This window comes from Rhopalosiphum maidis, chromosome 2, assembly GCF_003676215.2.
Source record: "Rhopalosiphum maidis isolate BTI-1 chromosome 2, ASM367621v3, whole genome shotgun sequence".
Classification (NCBI taxonomy): Eukaryota; Metazoa; Arthropoda; class Insecta; order Hemiptera; family Aphididae; genus Rhopalosiphum; species Rhopalosiphum maidis.
This window is the reverse complement of record NC_040878.1, coordinates 65,217,814-65,235,054: the sequence shown is the minus strand read 5'-3', so window position 1 is coordinate 65,235,054 and position 17,241 is coordinate 65,217,814. Positions and strand designations below refer to the sequence as shown.

The 17,241-nt window shown below is 26.0% G+C and overlaps 2 protein-coding genes across 2 annotated transcripts; both read left to right on the top strand.

The window, feature by feature from the left end:
* Window positions 1–1,638: 1,638 nt before the first annotated feature.
* LOC113554331 (tetraspanin-9-like) lies at window positions 1,639–9,289 on the top strand. Its single transcript, XM_026958127.1, has 5 exons — window positions 1,639–1,698; window positions 1,897–2,085; window positions 7,281–7,457; window positions 8,565–8,777; window positions 9,068–9,289. The coding sequence occupies exons 1-5, from the start codon at window positions 1,639–1,641 to the stop codon at window positions 9,134–9,136; spliced, it is 708 nt and encodes a 235-aa protein (XP_026813928.1). The 3' UTR covers window positions 9,137–9,289.
* Window positions 9,290–13,799: 4,510 nt separating this feature from the next.
* LOC113553230 (23 kDa integral membrane protein-like) lies at window positions 13,800–16,424 on the top strand. The gene is made up of 5 exons (XM_026956445.1): window positions 13,800–14,111; window positions 14,854–15,042; window positions 15,118–15,294; window positions 15,376–15,585; window positions 15,723–16,424. Exons 1-5 carry the CDS (start codon window positions 14,052–14,054, stop codon window positions 15,786–15,788), a joined length of 702 nt encoding a protein of 233 aa, XP_026812246.1. The 5' UTR covers window positions 13,800–14,051; the 3' UTR covers window positions 15,789–16,424.
* The last annotated feature ends 817 nt before the right edge of the window (window positions 16,425–17,241 follow it).

Sequence of the window (17,241 nt, the reverse complement as noted above, 5' to 3'; positions counted from 1 at the left end):
GTAATTTTGCTGCATTAACTTAAAACTAATTGTATATACAAATAATACTGATAAATGAATAAAAACCTGTGTCTTTCTATCTACAATAATACAATTAAGTATTCTATTTAGTATATTATTTTATAAAGCAGATTTACATATTAATTTGTCTATATTGATGAATCGTTTTGCACGATAATCAATATTCGATTTTAATCTCATTCTAGTAATAGTTGCAAATATATGTACATATTATATATTTTTATGTTTTATTGTCAAGCTTAGGGAGCATTGTATTGTATTATAATACTGAGTATAAAACTTATTTCTATTATGTGATTTTTCAATATACATATTATGTTATGATGATTTATCATTATGTTATATATAGTACTTAATGGTTTATTTGAGAATTTGTGAAAGAAAACTTTTTATCGGTTATCTTAATATTTCATCCAGCCACATGAATTTATAAATGGGTTATTTTTATAATCATAATTGATTATTTGCTTTTTCAATTAATTTCTATATTTTAGAATGCAATTGGTGTTTCATAGATTTAATTTGTTATTTTATTTTACGTGCCAGTGATAAGATTTTCAACCAAAAACGCTGTTAGAAGATTGTATATGGTTATAATACACATAAAACAAAAACTGTAATTATGTATAGATTTTAAATATTTTATTGTGATTCTAATGTTAATTAAGTAAGTGTATATATACTTGTAAAGTGATCATACAATAATACAATTTTATGTACCACATAATTGTTTTTATTTACTAATAAGATATTAGACAATAATACTTTAATAGTTATACCATTATTCATTTTTCCTTGATCTCTTTCTAATAATCATAAACATCCATAAATGCTATGCACAGAACTACAAGAGCAAGTTATCAAATTTGACAAAAAAAGAGTATGTCCTTTTCATTTTTATATATTATTTATTTATTTTTAACTCTTAAAAATAGACTAAAATTAATAACAAGTATAGTGATATAGTGATTTTATAATCAATTATTTTTAAAATATTTTATTGCATAAATTGTATATTCAATTTTTTTTTTTTTATTCTGATTACTTCCAAAATTCAAAAAAATCACTGAGCTAATTTGTTAAAGCCTTTTCATTAAAATTGACATTGGCCATTGGAGCCCCAATTTAAGTTATGCCACCTGTACATAAACACACTACAGTACTACACAATACACATATTAGTTATGACTTATAGTTTATTACATAATAATATACAATTATTTAGTTTGTATTTGAAAACGAGAGGTCCAAGGTCATATTTATGTTTACCTCTCTTAATTCCAGGATTTATCAATTAAATAGACTGGTTTTTAATTTTTATAGCTGTTTATTTATAACTTGAACCCTGAACTTTAATTTTTCTAAATCACTACTTTTATATTGTGTAATTTATTATTAATGTTCGGCCACTTAGCTATTGTATTTCGATGTGGTCAGTACTAAACAATTTAGTGTTGTCTCCGTTTCTTCTGATTCTTCTATTACAATGTGTTGATGCATAAATTGCAATAGTATTGTTATTACCTTTTTAATTTTTTAGTACCTATACAATACATTAAACATTTATACATACATATATTATATTATTGCCCTCAGTCTGCTGTTTAGAAATCAAAAATGTCTTTAAGCACGTTTTTGAACAAGTTCGTGGTACACTTATTCAATCTATTTTGTTTCGTGAGTACCTATTATATTTATATCGTGTTAACTTTGAACATTTTAGCAGTGATTTTATATTATATTGCATTAATACGTATTTCTGCAGTATTTGTGACATAATAATATTATATGTTAAGTATTTTTTAGAATGATTATATAATATAATAAATAATAATACCATATTCATATTATTTGTTTCATGTGTTCGGATCGTAGATATCAGGTGTTGGTATTTTGTGGATCGCGTACTTCATGGACAAAAAGTTATACAAATGGTCTGAGTTCATTGATTCGACACTGACCACAGTGCCTCAAATACTAACGGCTGTCGGTTTCATATTACTAGTCATTTCTGTTGCATGTACGCTCGGTACACCCAAAAACATCAAATGTCGATTAACTGTGGTATTTACTTGCGCTGTAGCTTACATAATCGTTAAAAATTACACAGCACACGAATTGCGTCCTAAGACTCCCAACCATATTTAACAACTACATGAACTGTGTCCCAATGTAAAAACATTATTTTCTCTCCATTTTATACAGACTTAGGACTGTCAATAGAACATTATGACAATCGGTAAGTTAAAAATATTGATTTTTGTCGTTGTTATGCAATAAGAAGTAAGCAAAATGAAAATGTGTATGTTTAAATTTTATAGGAGTGTAATAAAGTTGAAAATATAAATTAAAAAACTTGTTAAAACTTGAATGGAAAATCTAACCTTTTTTTAGTGTTCTTGACTCAAACCAACCGATTTTAAATGAAAAATTGATATTATTTTTTAGAAATTCGGGTTTGAATTTGAAATGTGTAAATGATTTAGTATAAATAACTATATTTTTACTAAGAAGTAAAAAAAATGCCAGTGTTATAAAATTATTCTTTTAAGCCATGGATTGTAAAAAATTTTGGGCAACTTTTAAAAGTTCCATTCACAAATATTGAATCAAATTTACTTAAAAATTTTAAAAACTGAACGCAATTCATGTAGTCGTTTAAATAAAGCTGGACGCCATTCCTGTACTCACTTATCAATTTTTTTTTCGAAACGTACCTAATTCGTGAGTAGCCAAAAATTAAATTAAATCTTTTTTAGACATCGAAATTTTTAATCGTAGTAGCCGATTGTTTAGGCCAGCTAGCGTTTCCCAAAATGTGTTCCGCGGATGTTGTGATTATTGAGAAAATTATTTTATATTATACTTGGATTATTTGTATTATTAAAAATCATTATTTTAAATAACTTAAAAAAAGGGGTTCCGCGAAACAAATTATTTTTCAAGAGTGCCGTGGTCGTAAAAGTTTGGAAACCGCTGGTCTAGCCGGTCTAGGCGTTGCATTAAGAATAAAGAGGTAATTTTATTACCTTCTAAAATACATATGTACTCTTAAATAACTACACAAACGATTGATTTTGATAATTTGCAACTATAGGTAAATTAGTGAAGCTAAACGATAAGGCTATTGGCATCAGGGACTGGAACCTTAATGATTTTTACGGTTCCGGTTTCGGTTAGATTCAAAAAAACTAAAATTTCGGTTTTGGTTTATTTTCGGTTTTTAAAAACACTAGTATTTTGGTTTCGGTTCCTTTTCGATTTTTAAATTTGGGTTTAGGTTTATTTTGGTTCCTAAAAAATGAAAAAGACGTTTCCTATTTTGGTTTTATACTTCTGTCAAAAAAAATTTGGTTGCGTCGATTTTTTAAAAAATATTATAAAATAGTAGTGTCAAATGACATGAATTATGACAGGTCAATACCAATTTTCAACCAGATATCCTACTAATTGTTTAGGTCAAAGAAAAAGACTAAATAAGTAAAACAATTACTAAACACTATTAATGTTATGTAAATCAAACATAATCCTGTTTTAAATAGCCCTTTTTGTTTTTTTTTTAATTTTTAAACCTAGTTTATACTTTAATTGTTATGTAATATAAGTATTATTTACTAATTACCACTTATTGTATCAATATCGGTATTTCAAATTTTAAAATATCACCAACTTTTTATTTATTATTACCACATACTATATCTATAGTATACTATTTACTCCATTAAAAGCCGAAATTAATCGTAAAAAACCTTTATAAAAAAAGTAACGGTTCCGGTAAAGTTCAGGTTTTTAAATTAATTTAAATTAGGGTTTCGGTGAAGTTCCGGTTATTTTCGGTACGGTTCCAGTCCCTGATTGGCATGATGTTCCGTTTTAGAGTGAAGGTGTGAATTGTGAATAGTGCGTATTTGACAGCTTTTTGTCTTATGATAGGATTTTTTAAATCATTGTGCAGTTTAATATTGTTAATTACCAAGGTAAAGGTCCAAATCATTTGTAATCAGATAGCTTAGAATGCTTGAATGGTTTTGTTGTTTGCTGATTTGGCTGAACTCCAAATTACAATACCGTAGGACCAGATAGGTTGCAGTAAAGTTTTGTACAAGAGTAAGCATGAAAAATTTTAATTTGTGATTGAAGAGGGGATCTTAGATTCTTAGAATACAAACTATGAAGGCAGAAAAATATTATTATCATTTTATTTATTACTATTATTTATTTATAATAAAATGTCTTTCTATACATTGTGAATTATGATAGATGTAATGATGTAAATTATGAAACTAATCTTTCCATTTTTTGTTATGAAAATTCACTATGCAGTTTTTATTATTTTTCTACATTTATGTTCTCTAAAAGTAATTTGAAGTATAACATGACGACCAACGAACGCTTGTCTATTGTACTCGTAAGACACCGAGTACATGTCAAACGCACTATATTTTCTAACTTTTCAGTCCAAATATTTGTTTTCAACTAAGATTTTATAGAGGAGAAGGAAAAGGTTTGAAAGCTAATATTATGTTTTTCGTACTATACGTCTATACCTATCCCTTGTAAGTTATAATTCATATATTCAATATGAAAATATAATTTAAAATAAAATATAAGAGAAATTCACTAGTACCTTATTTATAAACTTTTTGATTATTGTCAAAAACAACTAAGTAAAACAATTAATAATATTACGTATATCTTAGTAGATATCTTCTAATGGTGATTTATATAAATAAAGCTATACAGGGTGATTCTTTTACAATAAAACAATCATTATTTCAAAAAGTATTCATGTTTTTGAAAATATTTTTTACATAGTTTCAAGTTGTTAAAAAAACAACGTTTTTATTAAAAAATTATATTTTTAAATATTTTTTATCATTATATTTTTTTAAGTCTTACTTTTTTGAATGACAGTTTTTCTTTATCTATACAAAAAAAGTCTAGGAATGGGAGAAATTATTACCACTATAAAAGTTCAAATTTTGAAAAAATGTTCATAAATATCATACCATACATTTGTAGGTCAAGTAATTATTTTTTGTTCCTGATATTTCGGAGAGTCGGTGGTGGGTAAACACCTCGCCCTCCAACCGCTGCGTCAATTTTTTTCCGAAAAATGTGTTATGCAAGATTTCTGTTTGTCAACTATAGTGAAATATTGAGCTTCAACGATAGCTGCTCTTCATTTTCCAAAATAATTCCATTTTATTATTTATAATATCTCATAGATACTGATTATTATTTTTGTCTCATCCGTGTACATGAAGTTGGCCCCTCACACTTTGTCCGATCGATTTCAAAATATCACCAAAAAATTACAAATTAATTGCAAATCTTTTTTTATATTTTTTATAAATTTTTCAACTTACGTAAATAATTAAATCTTTAATTGCAATCTATTTATTTATTTTATACTCATAACTTGCTTAAAAATTGAAATTACATAAAAAAGTAAAACATACAAACATAGATATGAATATTACCGTAAATTACATATAACTTATAAGTAAATTTACTATTTTCTCTATAGTTATAATTGACAATATCCATAAACTTATTAGTGGAAGATATATTTTTTTAATTTATGAACAATCAACAATTTCTAAAACGATGCCATGCTTGCAAAATCATATTATTTTATTTTTATATATTACGTGAAAAAATACTTTTAATACTTAATTACTTGTTTATACATTGTTTACATTTATTTTTTTTTCAATTACAAGAAATCTTTATCACAAAGTGGGAGTGGAAGGCTGGCTAAAAAAGTTTAAAAATTTATAAAAAATATAAAAAAAGATTTGCAATTATTTGCTATTTTGGTATTTTGAAATCGATCGGACAACTTCATGTACATATCTCATCCACCTAATTTGATATAAAAATACATACAGGTGTGGATTTCTAACTTCTGTGTTTCACGATATTAAGCATCAATTATAATATATATATATATATATATATATATATATATCTCACCTTAAGGTTAGGTTAAATAATTATTTAACTTTGTTCACCCATTAACCCATAGAACTCACCTATACCAACCTGGCACCTACGACCTACCCATTTTAGAAGTGAAGCGATCGTTTCACATGACATATGAGTTTGGCGCCATTATATTAAGCACAGCTACCGATACATAATATATAGCATCTTATTTTAAATCATGTGAAAATGTGAAAACGCATTTTAGAACGTCCCAAATTTTGAGCTTTTAATTTATGTTAAAATTGACGCATGCCTTTTATTATCCGGCCCTGGGCAGTATCGAATATTATCAACTACGTTAGATAACAAATTTTATATCGAACAGCAATGTTTCCAGAACAGTGGCGTCGGCGTGCTCAGCTTTTTTTAAAGTGGGGATATGACACCCTGATCCCCCCGTGAGCACGCCACTGTTCCGGAAAGAATTAATTCAACATACCACGTATTATTAATAGTAAAATAAATTATTTTAATCACAATTTAAATTATACATTTACCTTAAAACATGCTCAGTAATTAACTAATACCTGACCGTAGTCAGACCATCTTCGCTCAGAATTGTATTTCAAATGAGTTTTTCATTTATCATTGAATTCAAATTTAACACATAGGTACATTATTGTGACTTACACCTCAACGACAAGGTACATTCGACGGTATAGATACACCTACCACCTAACCACCTACTGTACAGCAGAGTGGTTACCTAATTTCCTTTTTTTTCAAGTTGAATTTCTAGATTTCATTAGGTGTTCGATATCGTTCCTATAATTTATTCCATAGCATATTATTATATTAACATTTTAGAACAAATGCACTTTACCACATCATGCAAATTTTTCAATTTTTTTGTTTTTTGAAACTTTTATACGTTGGTTATTTCAGAACAATCAGAATTTGTCGATCGAACAAAAGTTTAAAAGTTGTAGTGTTTTGAAGTTAGTGATTTTCTTCTTTTTTTTTTCATGTACAAAATATTGTAACCTAGTCTAAAAGTGTGAAAAAAATTACATGGGGTGGCAAAGTGCTTTTTAGCTTTAATATCTACAGTTATTTAATAACAAGTGAGTAAATATAAAATATGTGCGATAAAAAACAACTAGATTACGACGCACTTTATAGCCTTTGTTTTTATAAGTGTATAATGTATATATCTATACAAATTTAGTAATTACACAATATGTATTAATTTATATAAGTAGGTATATAAATGTATTAATAATATTTACGTGTATATCACGTTTAAACTGCATTACTATATATTATAGTTATCTTTGCTGCTCGCAATCATCTTAATTGGAGAATTCGTGTTGGGTGGTGTTGTATATCGTATGCGTAATGACATGGAACAATACGCATTGAAACAAATGAAATACACTATCAGCGCATACAATAAAACCGGACATGAAGCTTCTAGACAGTCCTGGAATGTACTACAATCTGACGTAAGCTTAACGATATAACAATGATAATAACTGTTATTTGTTAACAAATAAACACGTTTTTATGCATTTAAAATAATAAGAATATAGAATGTTTCTATGCTTTAAAAATTCATAAAACATAATATATTCTTGTACATGTATGCATAAATATTAAACAGTAATAATGCTACATACTAGTGTGTCACATTACTCATTTCATCCCAAACATCTTATTACAATGTAAAAAATAGATTATTAATAAATACATAAAATGTGTAAACGTTAACCACGGATATAGATACTATATAGTATCTATATCCGTGAGTCATGACGCTAACTGGGAACACTCAATATCTCTGAGTAGAGCCTTGCAATTTGACTTCTGATTTTTAGTTGATGCTTATAGATGACATAAAATTATAGATTTTTATGATCTATGACATTCTTAATCTTAATTAGACATGTGCATCATGCGCAGTACAACTTTTTTTCTTAAATGAAAACTACATATTTTAACCACTTATTATTTTTTAATAAATGTTGATAGTTTAACCAACTTTTTGAGTCCAAAATTTACGAAAATTCAATAAAAAACTACAAAATTCGCGCGATATTAAGTGTTTCCAATTAACATTTACACACTGTGTCATTGTATGTTTATAAAATTATTTTGGTTTAAATTAATATCGATAATCGATGTGAATTTTATTTTATCTTGATGATTTATAAAAATTGTATGTTTGTATGAAAAAAAATAACGAATCTACTCCTAAAACATTTAAAAATATAATAAATTGAAAATTGTACAATATTTTTAAATTTTTTAACATCATCAAACCCTGAATTTTAATGTGTTAAGAAACTAAAAAAATATACGAATGTCTATGAATTGATAAATAAAATATCAAGAAGACTTGTACTACCTTTATACACTTGAAGAACTTAAAGTAATTGAAACTATGCATATATTCATTAAAAACGTGTACCTAATTAATAATTACTACACTATACAAAATAAGGTAGTTTGATGGTATTATTTTCTACTTAATTTAGTTAGTAGTCCATACTAATCATACTATAAGTTTATAACTGTAGAATATTATAGAGTATGATGATTCCCATTTTTAGACCGAATGTTGTGGAATTAACGGACAGAAAGATTGGGAACTTGTTACTCGCAGCGGTAAACTGCCTGCGTCTTGTTGTTACGCCATCCAAATCGATGAATCTTGCACATACATCAATTCGTACACAATCGGCTGTTTTGATAAGTTCAAGACCAATCTTCAGCATAATAACCGATTAATATTTTGGTTTGCAATAGGATTCGCTATGTTACAGGTATGTTAAAAACAATGTAATATTATTTTGTATTATTATACTATTATATATTTATACGATACAAAAATATTAGAACTATCCATTATTGTAATATCGTTGTAGGTTAGTGCTGTCAGTGGTCACATTATATCATTCAAATAATTTCTATACATTTGTTCAAGTTATATATATTAATATATTATATCATAAATTCATAACATTAGGCTCTACACATACTTATATGAAATTGCGTTATGACACGAAAACAAATAAATATAATAGTATTAATGTGTACGGATTTTTGATTTCAGATACTTGCTGCATTTTTAACATTTTATTCTAAGTGTTCTATTGTTCATGAAGGATATGAGAAAATATAATGATCATTATTCATTATAATTAGTACCATCAAACATATTATAATTGAAGTTTGCGCAATATTCATACAATATATACCTTTACCGGCTTTACCAATATATATACCTAATGTTTTACTTCGTTATTCTAAATATCATCTGACTTTGCAATATTATACATTTATATTGAATAAGACATTATAGATAATATTATTATATTTTATAGTTGTAAGTTGTATACTTGTATTGTTAAATAAATTGACATTCAATTACTTTTATAATTTTTCAATTCAAATACCTAATTATATAATGGTCGTGTTTTTTATTTTGCCTCGTGGGAATGTAAATAAATTGTCTATAATATATATTATACTTAGTAATTGTTAGAGAATTAATTGAATTGTGAATATATACCTACCTACAATTTTGTAAAAATTTTAACTTTACAAGCATAAAAAAAATCATAAGCGTAAATTGAGGGGGTTTTTATTAGAGAAAATTATAAAATGAACTACGTAATTCCTAAATAGTATATCCGATACTGTTACGTGAACGTGTAAGGTTCATGCATAAATATTGTATTGTAAATTTATAATAAAATTATAATGATTAAGCTACGTTAATATTTAAATATAACGACAACTACAACAGGTTATGTATACGCTATAACAAAATAGATTTCTTGAAATGGTATACACGATGTGCGATGTATTTAGCGTTTATTATAATTATTATTATTAGTTTATTTACGCTAAACTACATTTTAACAAAAAATTATTGAATTATTCGCTATTCGAAAAAGTCATTTCGATCAAATCATTTCTTGAAGACTTTGGCACGTCGCGCCCGCATGTGTTGTCTACCGCCGTCTTACACACGTACGAATGTACGATATAGTAAATTTTTGTTCACCAGTTTTAATAGTGTGCTTTTAGTTTTAATATGTTATGTATTAGAGTAAATTTACTTATTATCAAACTTTTTGGTAAGAACATTATCTGTTCTCTCGTTATTTTTTTATGATATTTTAATTTTTAAGTGACTAGTGAGTAATGTGTATGAAAAATATAAATATTTGAAAATGCTCATGATATATTTTATATCATTGTATACGAAAAACGATTTTGAACGGAGATGATTTGTAAGTTTAAGACAGTGGTTCTACTTATAGGCGTCCGCAGACCTAAATTTCGGGGAGTGCCTACAATTTTTTCGGGCCCTCTCTTAACAAGACATGTACATATTTTATTAAATTATAATGCACGAATAAATATTAGGTACATTATATCACATATTAATCAGTGGTATTACTAGTACCAAGTAATACAATATTTCATTAGATAGTTGGATCTAAAATCTATTTTCAAGATAATTTCAATATTTATTTATTATTTTTACTTTTGTAGTCAATAACATCTAGCTGTTATAACCATAATAAGTTTTATCATGCAAATTTAAAATATTTTAAGTTGTATCATTTTTTTTTATCCCGAAATATAATTTTTTTTGACGACATATTTTAGAAAAAAATGCTACTTTTATTCTAGTAACAATAGTTAAAATATGGGCCTATGTATTATATGCTATAAGACTTAAATTTTAGGGCTCCAATTATATGTCGGGGGTACCCAGGCACACCCGGAACCCCCCGTGCGCACGTCTATGGTTCTACTGGTTCTTAACCGGTATTCCGTTGACTTGGTATATCTAAATGCTCCGCCGAAATTTTAAATCAGTAAAAAAAATATTAAAAAATTAAAAATGTATATAATTAGAAATTACTGTTGTATTTTACATTTTTATGGCTGTGTTCCGCGAAAACCTTATAAAAGTGTTCCGTCATTCAAAAAAAGTTAAGAACCACTGGTTTAAGATATAACATATTACCTATATATTTAAATTATAATAAATTTTTTTTTTATACAAGTAATTTATTTTTCAAGTAGGATTCAGGACGGATTTTACATACTTCCATATGGCAAGGTGCCAAGGTTAAAAAAATCGGATTTACCAAATGCCTATAACTAGCACAAAAATTAGTATAAAAATACTAGTATAAATATTTTGATATAAAAATTGTGTAAAGAAAATGTCAATCTCAAATTCTCAACTACTGGTGAAAGTTTCAAGTTTCTAAGACTTATACTTTTTGAATTACAACAAATGTCTTAAATCGTTTTAAGATAATATATAGTTATATTTTACACTATTTTGTAAAAATTTAAATTTCATACGCCCATAACTTTTTTCTTTATTGACGTTGGAGTTTTTTACAATTATTTGAAGGAAAATTTATGGAGAACTAGAACCTTGTATTAGGTTTTATAACCTTAGGCATAAATATCAAATATTTTATGAATTTTCAACTTCAAAATTCTTTGCAAATTTTCGCGATTTTGACGTATTTCGTAAACATTTGAACTTTAAATGCTTATAAACAAAAATTGTGACTAACGATTTTTTATTACGATAAGTACAGCTTATAATAAACCTTGTATTAAATTTGAAATATTTTTGAAACGCCAAATTTTGTTTATCGGCAGTTAAAAAAAAAAACTTAGAAAAATCGAAAATTTAAATTGTCTATAAATAACTTAAAAATAATATTTTGAAAATTCAATCGTAAATAGATAACGCTAATATAAACATTTAGTAAAAATGTCAAGTATTTACAATGGTTCGTTTTTGAGTTACAACAAAATAAAAAAATTAATTTTGTCAAAAGCTGGAAATGCGTAAAAAACTAAAAATTTCCTGATTATTTCCATTCCTTTTTTTAGGGTTTTTCCTGGCGCTTTTGAAAACTATTTAAATTTTTTTACTTTTATTAATTGTTATCATTGTTATCAATATAAAATTCCCGTTCTTGGGTTCTCCTATATAAATAAATTCAATTTCCATCATTCTTCAGTTATAACTTTATAAGTAACTGTAAATTTCCATGCTGAAACTAGGATTCTTGGATTTCTAAATTATATAATATGACAGAATTTGTTCTGTGATTTGAATATAAATGTAGACATGTATAATGAAACAATATACTTTTTTCTTATTTAATCATATAATTTATTTTACAAAAGCGATGTAATAACATTATATTATGACATACATTAAATAAAACCGAAAATTAGCTTTAACGAGTACAATAGGATTGTGATACAATCAGCATTACCACCCAACTGAAATGCTCGTAAGGTTTTTTTATAAGATGGTTTGGAATAGTCTTAAAGATATGTTTAATTTAATTAAGTTGGACGAATTATTGAGTTGTATATTATATGTTATAAAGACAGTCTGGATCTTAAAAAAGGCCTTACAGGAGTCAAATTTTTCAATTAACTGATTTTTGTTCAATACAAGTTATTGTTTGAAAAAGTTAATCCGAGACTTTTATTTCATTGGCTGAGGATTTGATTGCTGAATGATATTGGTGGGAATTTATGATTTCGTAGCGAGAATAATATAGGCCATTCAGTATTCCATAATCAATGGTATAACAATGGAAAGGTATATCTAGAAAATAAAAACTAATTTAATTTTTCACAATTAAGTTTATTTGATGATCCATAATTATTAATTTTATAAACTTATTTTTATGTTTATGTACTCGTATATTACTGAAAAATAATATATTATTTTATTTATTTAAGTTTTTAATGGAAACGGTCAACAAGAATTATATTTTATATATTAACCAACATTTTGAATGACTGAATAGGCTGAGAAGTATATATTATTATGTACAATGTACATGTACCTACGCATAACGTCTATACGGCTATACATATATATATAACATTGTATTTGCTATATATAGGTACAAGACAATATATCATTATAAATTAGGAAGGCTACTAATTAGCCTCAATTAGTATATAAATGTCTATTATGCACCTACGCAGTAACTTTAGTTTCTAATGAGTAATAGTCATCTTGTCAAAAAAACATAAAACGATTTTTATAAATAAAAATTATTTCATATACAGTATGATCATGAATTCAGGGATCATAAATGTTTCGTTTAGATAACCACTACGTACATTAAAATTAATATTCAACATTTTAAGGGTACTTAACTACCCAAGTCCAATCATTTGGTTTTGAAATACACATTTTGTGAAATGTTCAAATCTTTATATTTAATCTTAACATTATCAGTGAATGTATGCGCCGCAATACCCGTGTATTATTTTAAACGACAACCGAATATTTTAAGTAAATTTGACACTTGCAGGTCCTAAATTCAAAATAGACTGAATTGCATTCAAGCAAATTAGTCAAAATATAAGAAAAAAGATTTTTTAATGTTTGAATAAAATAAATTATAAATATAATTTTTTTTTAATTGTCTAGTATTTATACTTTTTATAACATTCAAAATATTTCTAGTTCTTATTTTATATTTATTTATTTATTATAGTAATATTTTCAGACATATACAAATGTTATTTTTAACTATTATTTAATTGATACATTTTAATAATTTTTTAACAATTTTTTTCTTTGATTTGTTTTTTGTTTTCAAACCGCGGTCCAAGGCTGATGTCATTGATGATAACTTTACTGTCAATTGATAACATGAGTCATCAGCTGTGGTGGTGGGAACAATGGTGCTATGGTGGTTACTTTTTTCCTTGTATTGGAATGAGACATGAGTAATTGGACTATCGATTACTCCGCAATCCTCTTCGCTTTGTATACAGTTTGTGTTGATTATTAGTACTGGTGACTACTGCGCACTCTATTGTCTGTAGTTGTTTGTTGTTACTACTCTTCAGTAAAGAATGAATATATTTTAGTGACTAATAAATAGTGGCTAGTCATCGCCTATCGTGCTCATTGTTCACGATTCGCATTATAAAGTTTATAACTATTCCGGAGTGCTCATTACACGTTTGTTGTTGGTCAGTATATACCTATTGACGTTACTGCCAAAATTATGGCCATCTGCACGTTTTTGGGCAAGTACATTTTGTACTTGTTTAATCTGCTGTGTCTCGTAAGTATATATTGATATAAATAATAATGTATTACTGCCGCGTGTGTTGATCATTCCATTCAATTTAAAATATAATATAATTATGACGTAGATACAATGGCGTAGATTTAAAATGCCACATTATATAGAAGGGGTATATGATTAAAAACTGAAAGGAATGTGAATTGTGATTGTCTTGTGGTACTACAAATTATTATGAAGGTGTTAAAGTGTGCAATATCGATAATATCGGGGAGAGATATTCTACACATATGTATTGAGATTAACTTAATTACCTATTTAATCCCCAATAGAAATATCATTCTAACACACTCTAGATAACAATACTGCACATAAAGGATTTAGGTGTAGGATGTAGGAATGAATACACTACAGGAAATAAAAAAAATCAAGTATATTCTGGACTAAGAAAATGATGAGTTAAATCATATTTTTTATTTTATTAAAAATATAATGAGTTAATTTAATAATTTCTTTGGATATAGAATATTATATTTGATCATTATAAATTTAATTTACACTTTTATATTTAAATATATTATATGATTATTTTAATAAACACTTAAAAATATTCTAGACCTAAGGTTTTTACAAGGGGCTTCCTTTTTCTTTCAACAGCTATCAGTACATGGGGTTGTTACAATATATTATGATTATTGTTGCGATGGAGAATAATAAGGAAGATGACTAATTTTTTCCCCATATCACATGTATTATAAAATATGTTCTGCATAAATTACAGATCTCCAGTGTTGGCATTTTGTCGATCGCATTTATTATCAATCAAAAACTGTACAAATGGTCAAATTTCATAAGCACGGATTTCATCACTACACCTCAAATACTGTTGGCCATTGGTATTGGACTGTTAATTATTTCCATCATTGGTCTGTGTGGTGTACTGAGAGATATTGGATGGCTTTTGACACTGGTGTGTACCTATTATTCAAACTGTTGTTTAATACTTTTTTTTACTCGAAAATAACTTACATTTCAATTTTTGTAGTTTTCTGTTTTGCTTACAATCGTCTTAATTGGAGAACTTATTTTGTCCGGTTTTGTGTACCAAATGCGCAATGAAATTAAAGATTATGCATTGAATCAAATGAACCATACAATTTCTGGGTACAATAAAACGGGCTATGAAGCCTCTACACAAACTTGGAATTTGATACAGTCTGATGTAAATAATGTTTATCTTAATTACCTATTAAATTCTGGTTAATCTTATCCAACCTAACTAATATTCAATTTTCATTTTTAGATTGAATGTTGTGGAATTTATGGACCAGAAGATTGGAAACTGGTTACACCCAATAAACTGCCTACATCTTGTTGTTATGCCATACCGTTAGACGGATTTTGCACAGAAACTGAATCATATAAAGATGGCTGCTTTAAAAAGTTTGAAAGTATTCTACAGGAAAATAGTGAAATAATAATATGGACAGCAATTGGATTTGCTTTAGTTCAGGTATGTTGAAATAGAATCATAAGACAAATCATAATTTGATGTATGAATATATATTTAATTTAAAAATGTTTTGAGTTATAATATAAATAATTTTATTGTGATAGTAATTAATAATGTGTAATGTTTTTTTATTTTAGCTTTTTGCTGTGTTTTTAGCATGTTGTCGCAAGTGTTCTTTACACAAAGAATATGAAACAGTGTAAACATAATTATCATGGAAGTATGTAGTTATTAATAGTAGAGCTATAAAAAGAATATGTACTATTAATACCAATTTTTATCATTACTCCCAATATTTTTATCTATTTCATCTATAAATTATCATGTGTTTAGATTAACAGATATAATACTGATATTATATTAGATCATTATTATTTATCATGTTTTATCATATATTTATAATAATCTATGATAATTTTTGGTTGTTTTTGTATTAATTTATTGTTCAATTTTAATACAATTTGTTGATCATATTTTGTTCATTTAAAACTTAAAACTATCTTATATATTAATTGCCATTGTTCTTTACGCATTAAGTAGTAAATACTTGATATTATCAGCAATTATATGATTTATACAATTAAAAAAAAAATTAAATTATAACATTGTATACAAATATACTATATTAAGTATTCATGGGATAATTTATTATTTTATATATTATTCTGTATAATTTTTTATACTTTTGTTACGATTTTTAAAACTATTTGAGTAAGTAGTTCTACTTAGCTGTACTACTTATATACTTCTTTATTGTATTATATTAAGTTATTATCCATTTTTATTGAAATCTTGTTCTCATGTAGTATTATATTTTACTTTTAACATTTTAATATAAAACAGTTTTATTGATATTATTTTGAAGATATTAAATAAATTGATGAATAAAATTTGTTTGTTTTATTATTTTCTCTTTTATTTAAATATTATTTAATTTTAAAATTTTTAACCAATGTAGTAGACTTTTTTCATTAAATAAGTTTGATTTCCAAATGTTAATGATTTGTTTGAGATTAAGAGATAAAATATAATTATAACTTCTTATTTATAATTATTCTGTGAAGAAAATGTATATATTAATTATTGATATACATTTTCATTTTAAATTAACCTATATTTTTAAGAATGCTAAGTAGATTTAAGATGACAATTGTGATTTGTTTAAGTAAAATGTTTCATTCAGATTAGGCCAAAAAGAAGATATTATTCAAATATCAATACTTAATCATTTTGTGAACCAATTGAATCAGAATTTTGAAATGAAATATTCCTCTCAATAATTATGGTGCCCATACAACTTACGAATTGTTGCATGTATGATCTAATGACAGATGGATCATATCAGCCTTATAAGTTGTGATAGAACGGTTATCTATTATAGTAATAGATAAGTAACAGTTTATTTTTCTCTCCAGAGAAATAATTGGCTATAAACATATTTTAAACAAGCTTAATACCAATGTATAATGGGTGAAATAAAATATAATTCATCTATTCTGTAATAAAAATGGTCAATATGATACGTTTTTATTATCGTCACTCAAATATTACTCATTCTAATATTTAACTAAGTATAAAAATGTATTTGTAAAATATAAATATATATATTCAATATATAAGTATGAATAATACACAGTGATGACTAAGCACGATCAC

What these genes read in the sequence shown, in the direction of transcription:
- LOC113554331 (XM_026958127.1), top strand. Translation starts at nt 1,639, where the DNA reads ATGTCTTTAAGCACGTTTTTGAACAAGTTCGTGGTACACTTATTCAAT. An exon ending in TCAAATGTCGATTAACTGTG is followed by an intron (nt 2,086 to 7,280) that starts GTATTTACTTGC and finishes TATATATTATAG; the next exon opens with TTATCTTTGCTGCTCGCAAT. An exon ending in TAGGATTCGCTATGTTACAG is followed by an intron (nt 8,778 to 9,067) that starts GTATGTTAAAAA and finishes TTTTGATTTCAG; the next exon opens with ATACTTGCTGCATTTTTAAC.
- LOC113553230 (XM_026956445.1), top strand. Translation starts at nt 14,052, where the DNA reads ATGGCCATCTGCACGTTTTTGGGCAAGTACATTTTGTACTTGTTTAAT. An exon ending in TGTTTAATCTGCTGTGTCTC is followed by an intron (nt 14,112 to 14,853) that starts GTAAGTATATAT and finishes CATAAATTACAG; the next exon opens with ATCTCCAGTGTTGGCATTTT. An exon ending in TTGGATGGCTTTTGACACTG is followed by an intron (nt 15,043 to 15,117) that starts GTGTGTACCTAT and finishes CAATTTTTGTAG; the next exon opens with TTTTCTGTTTTGCTTACAAT.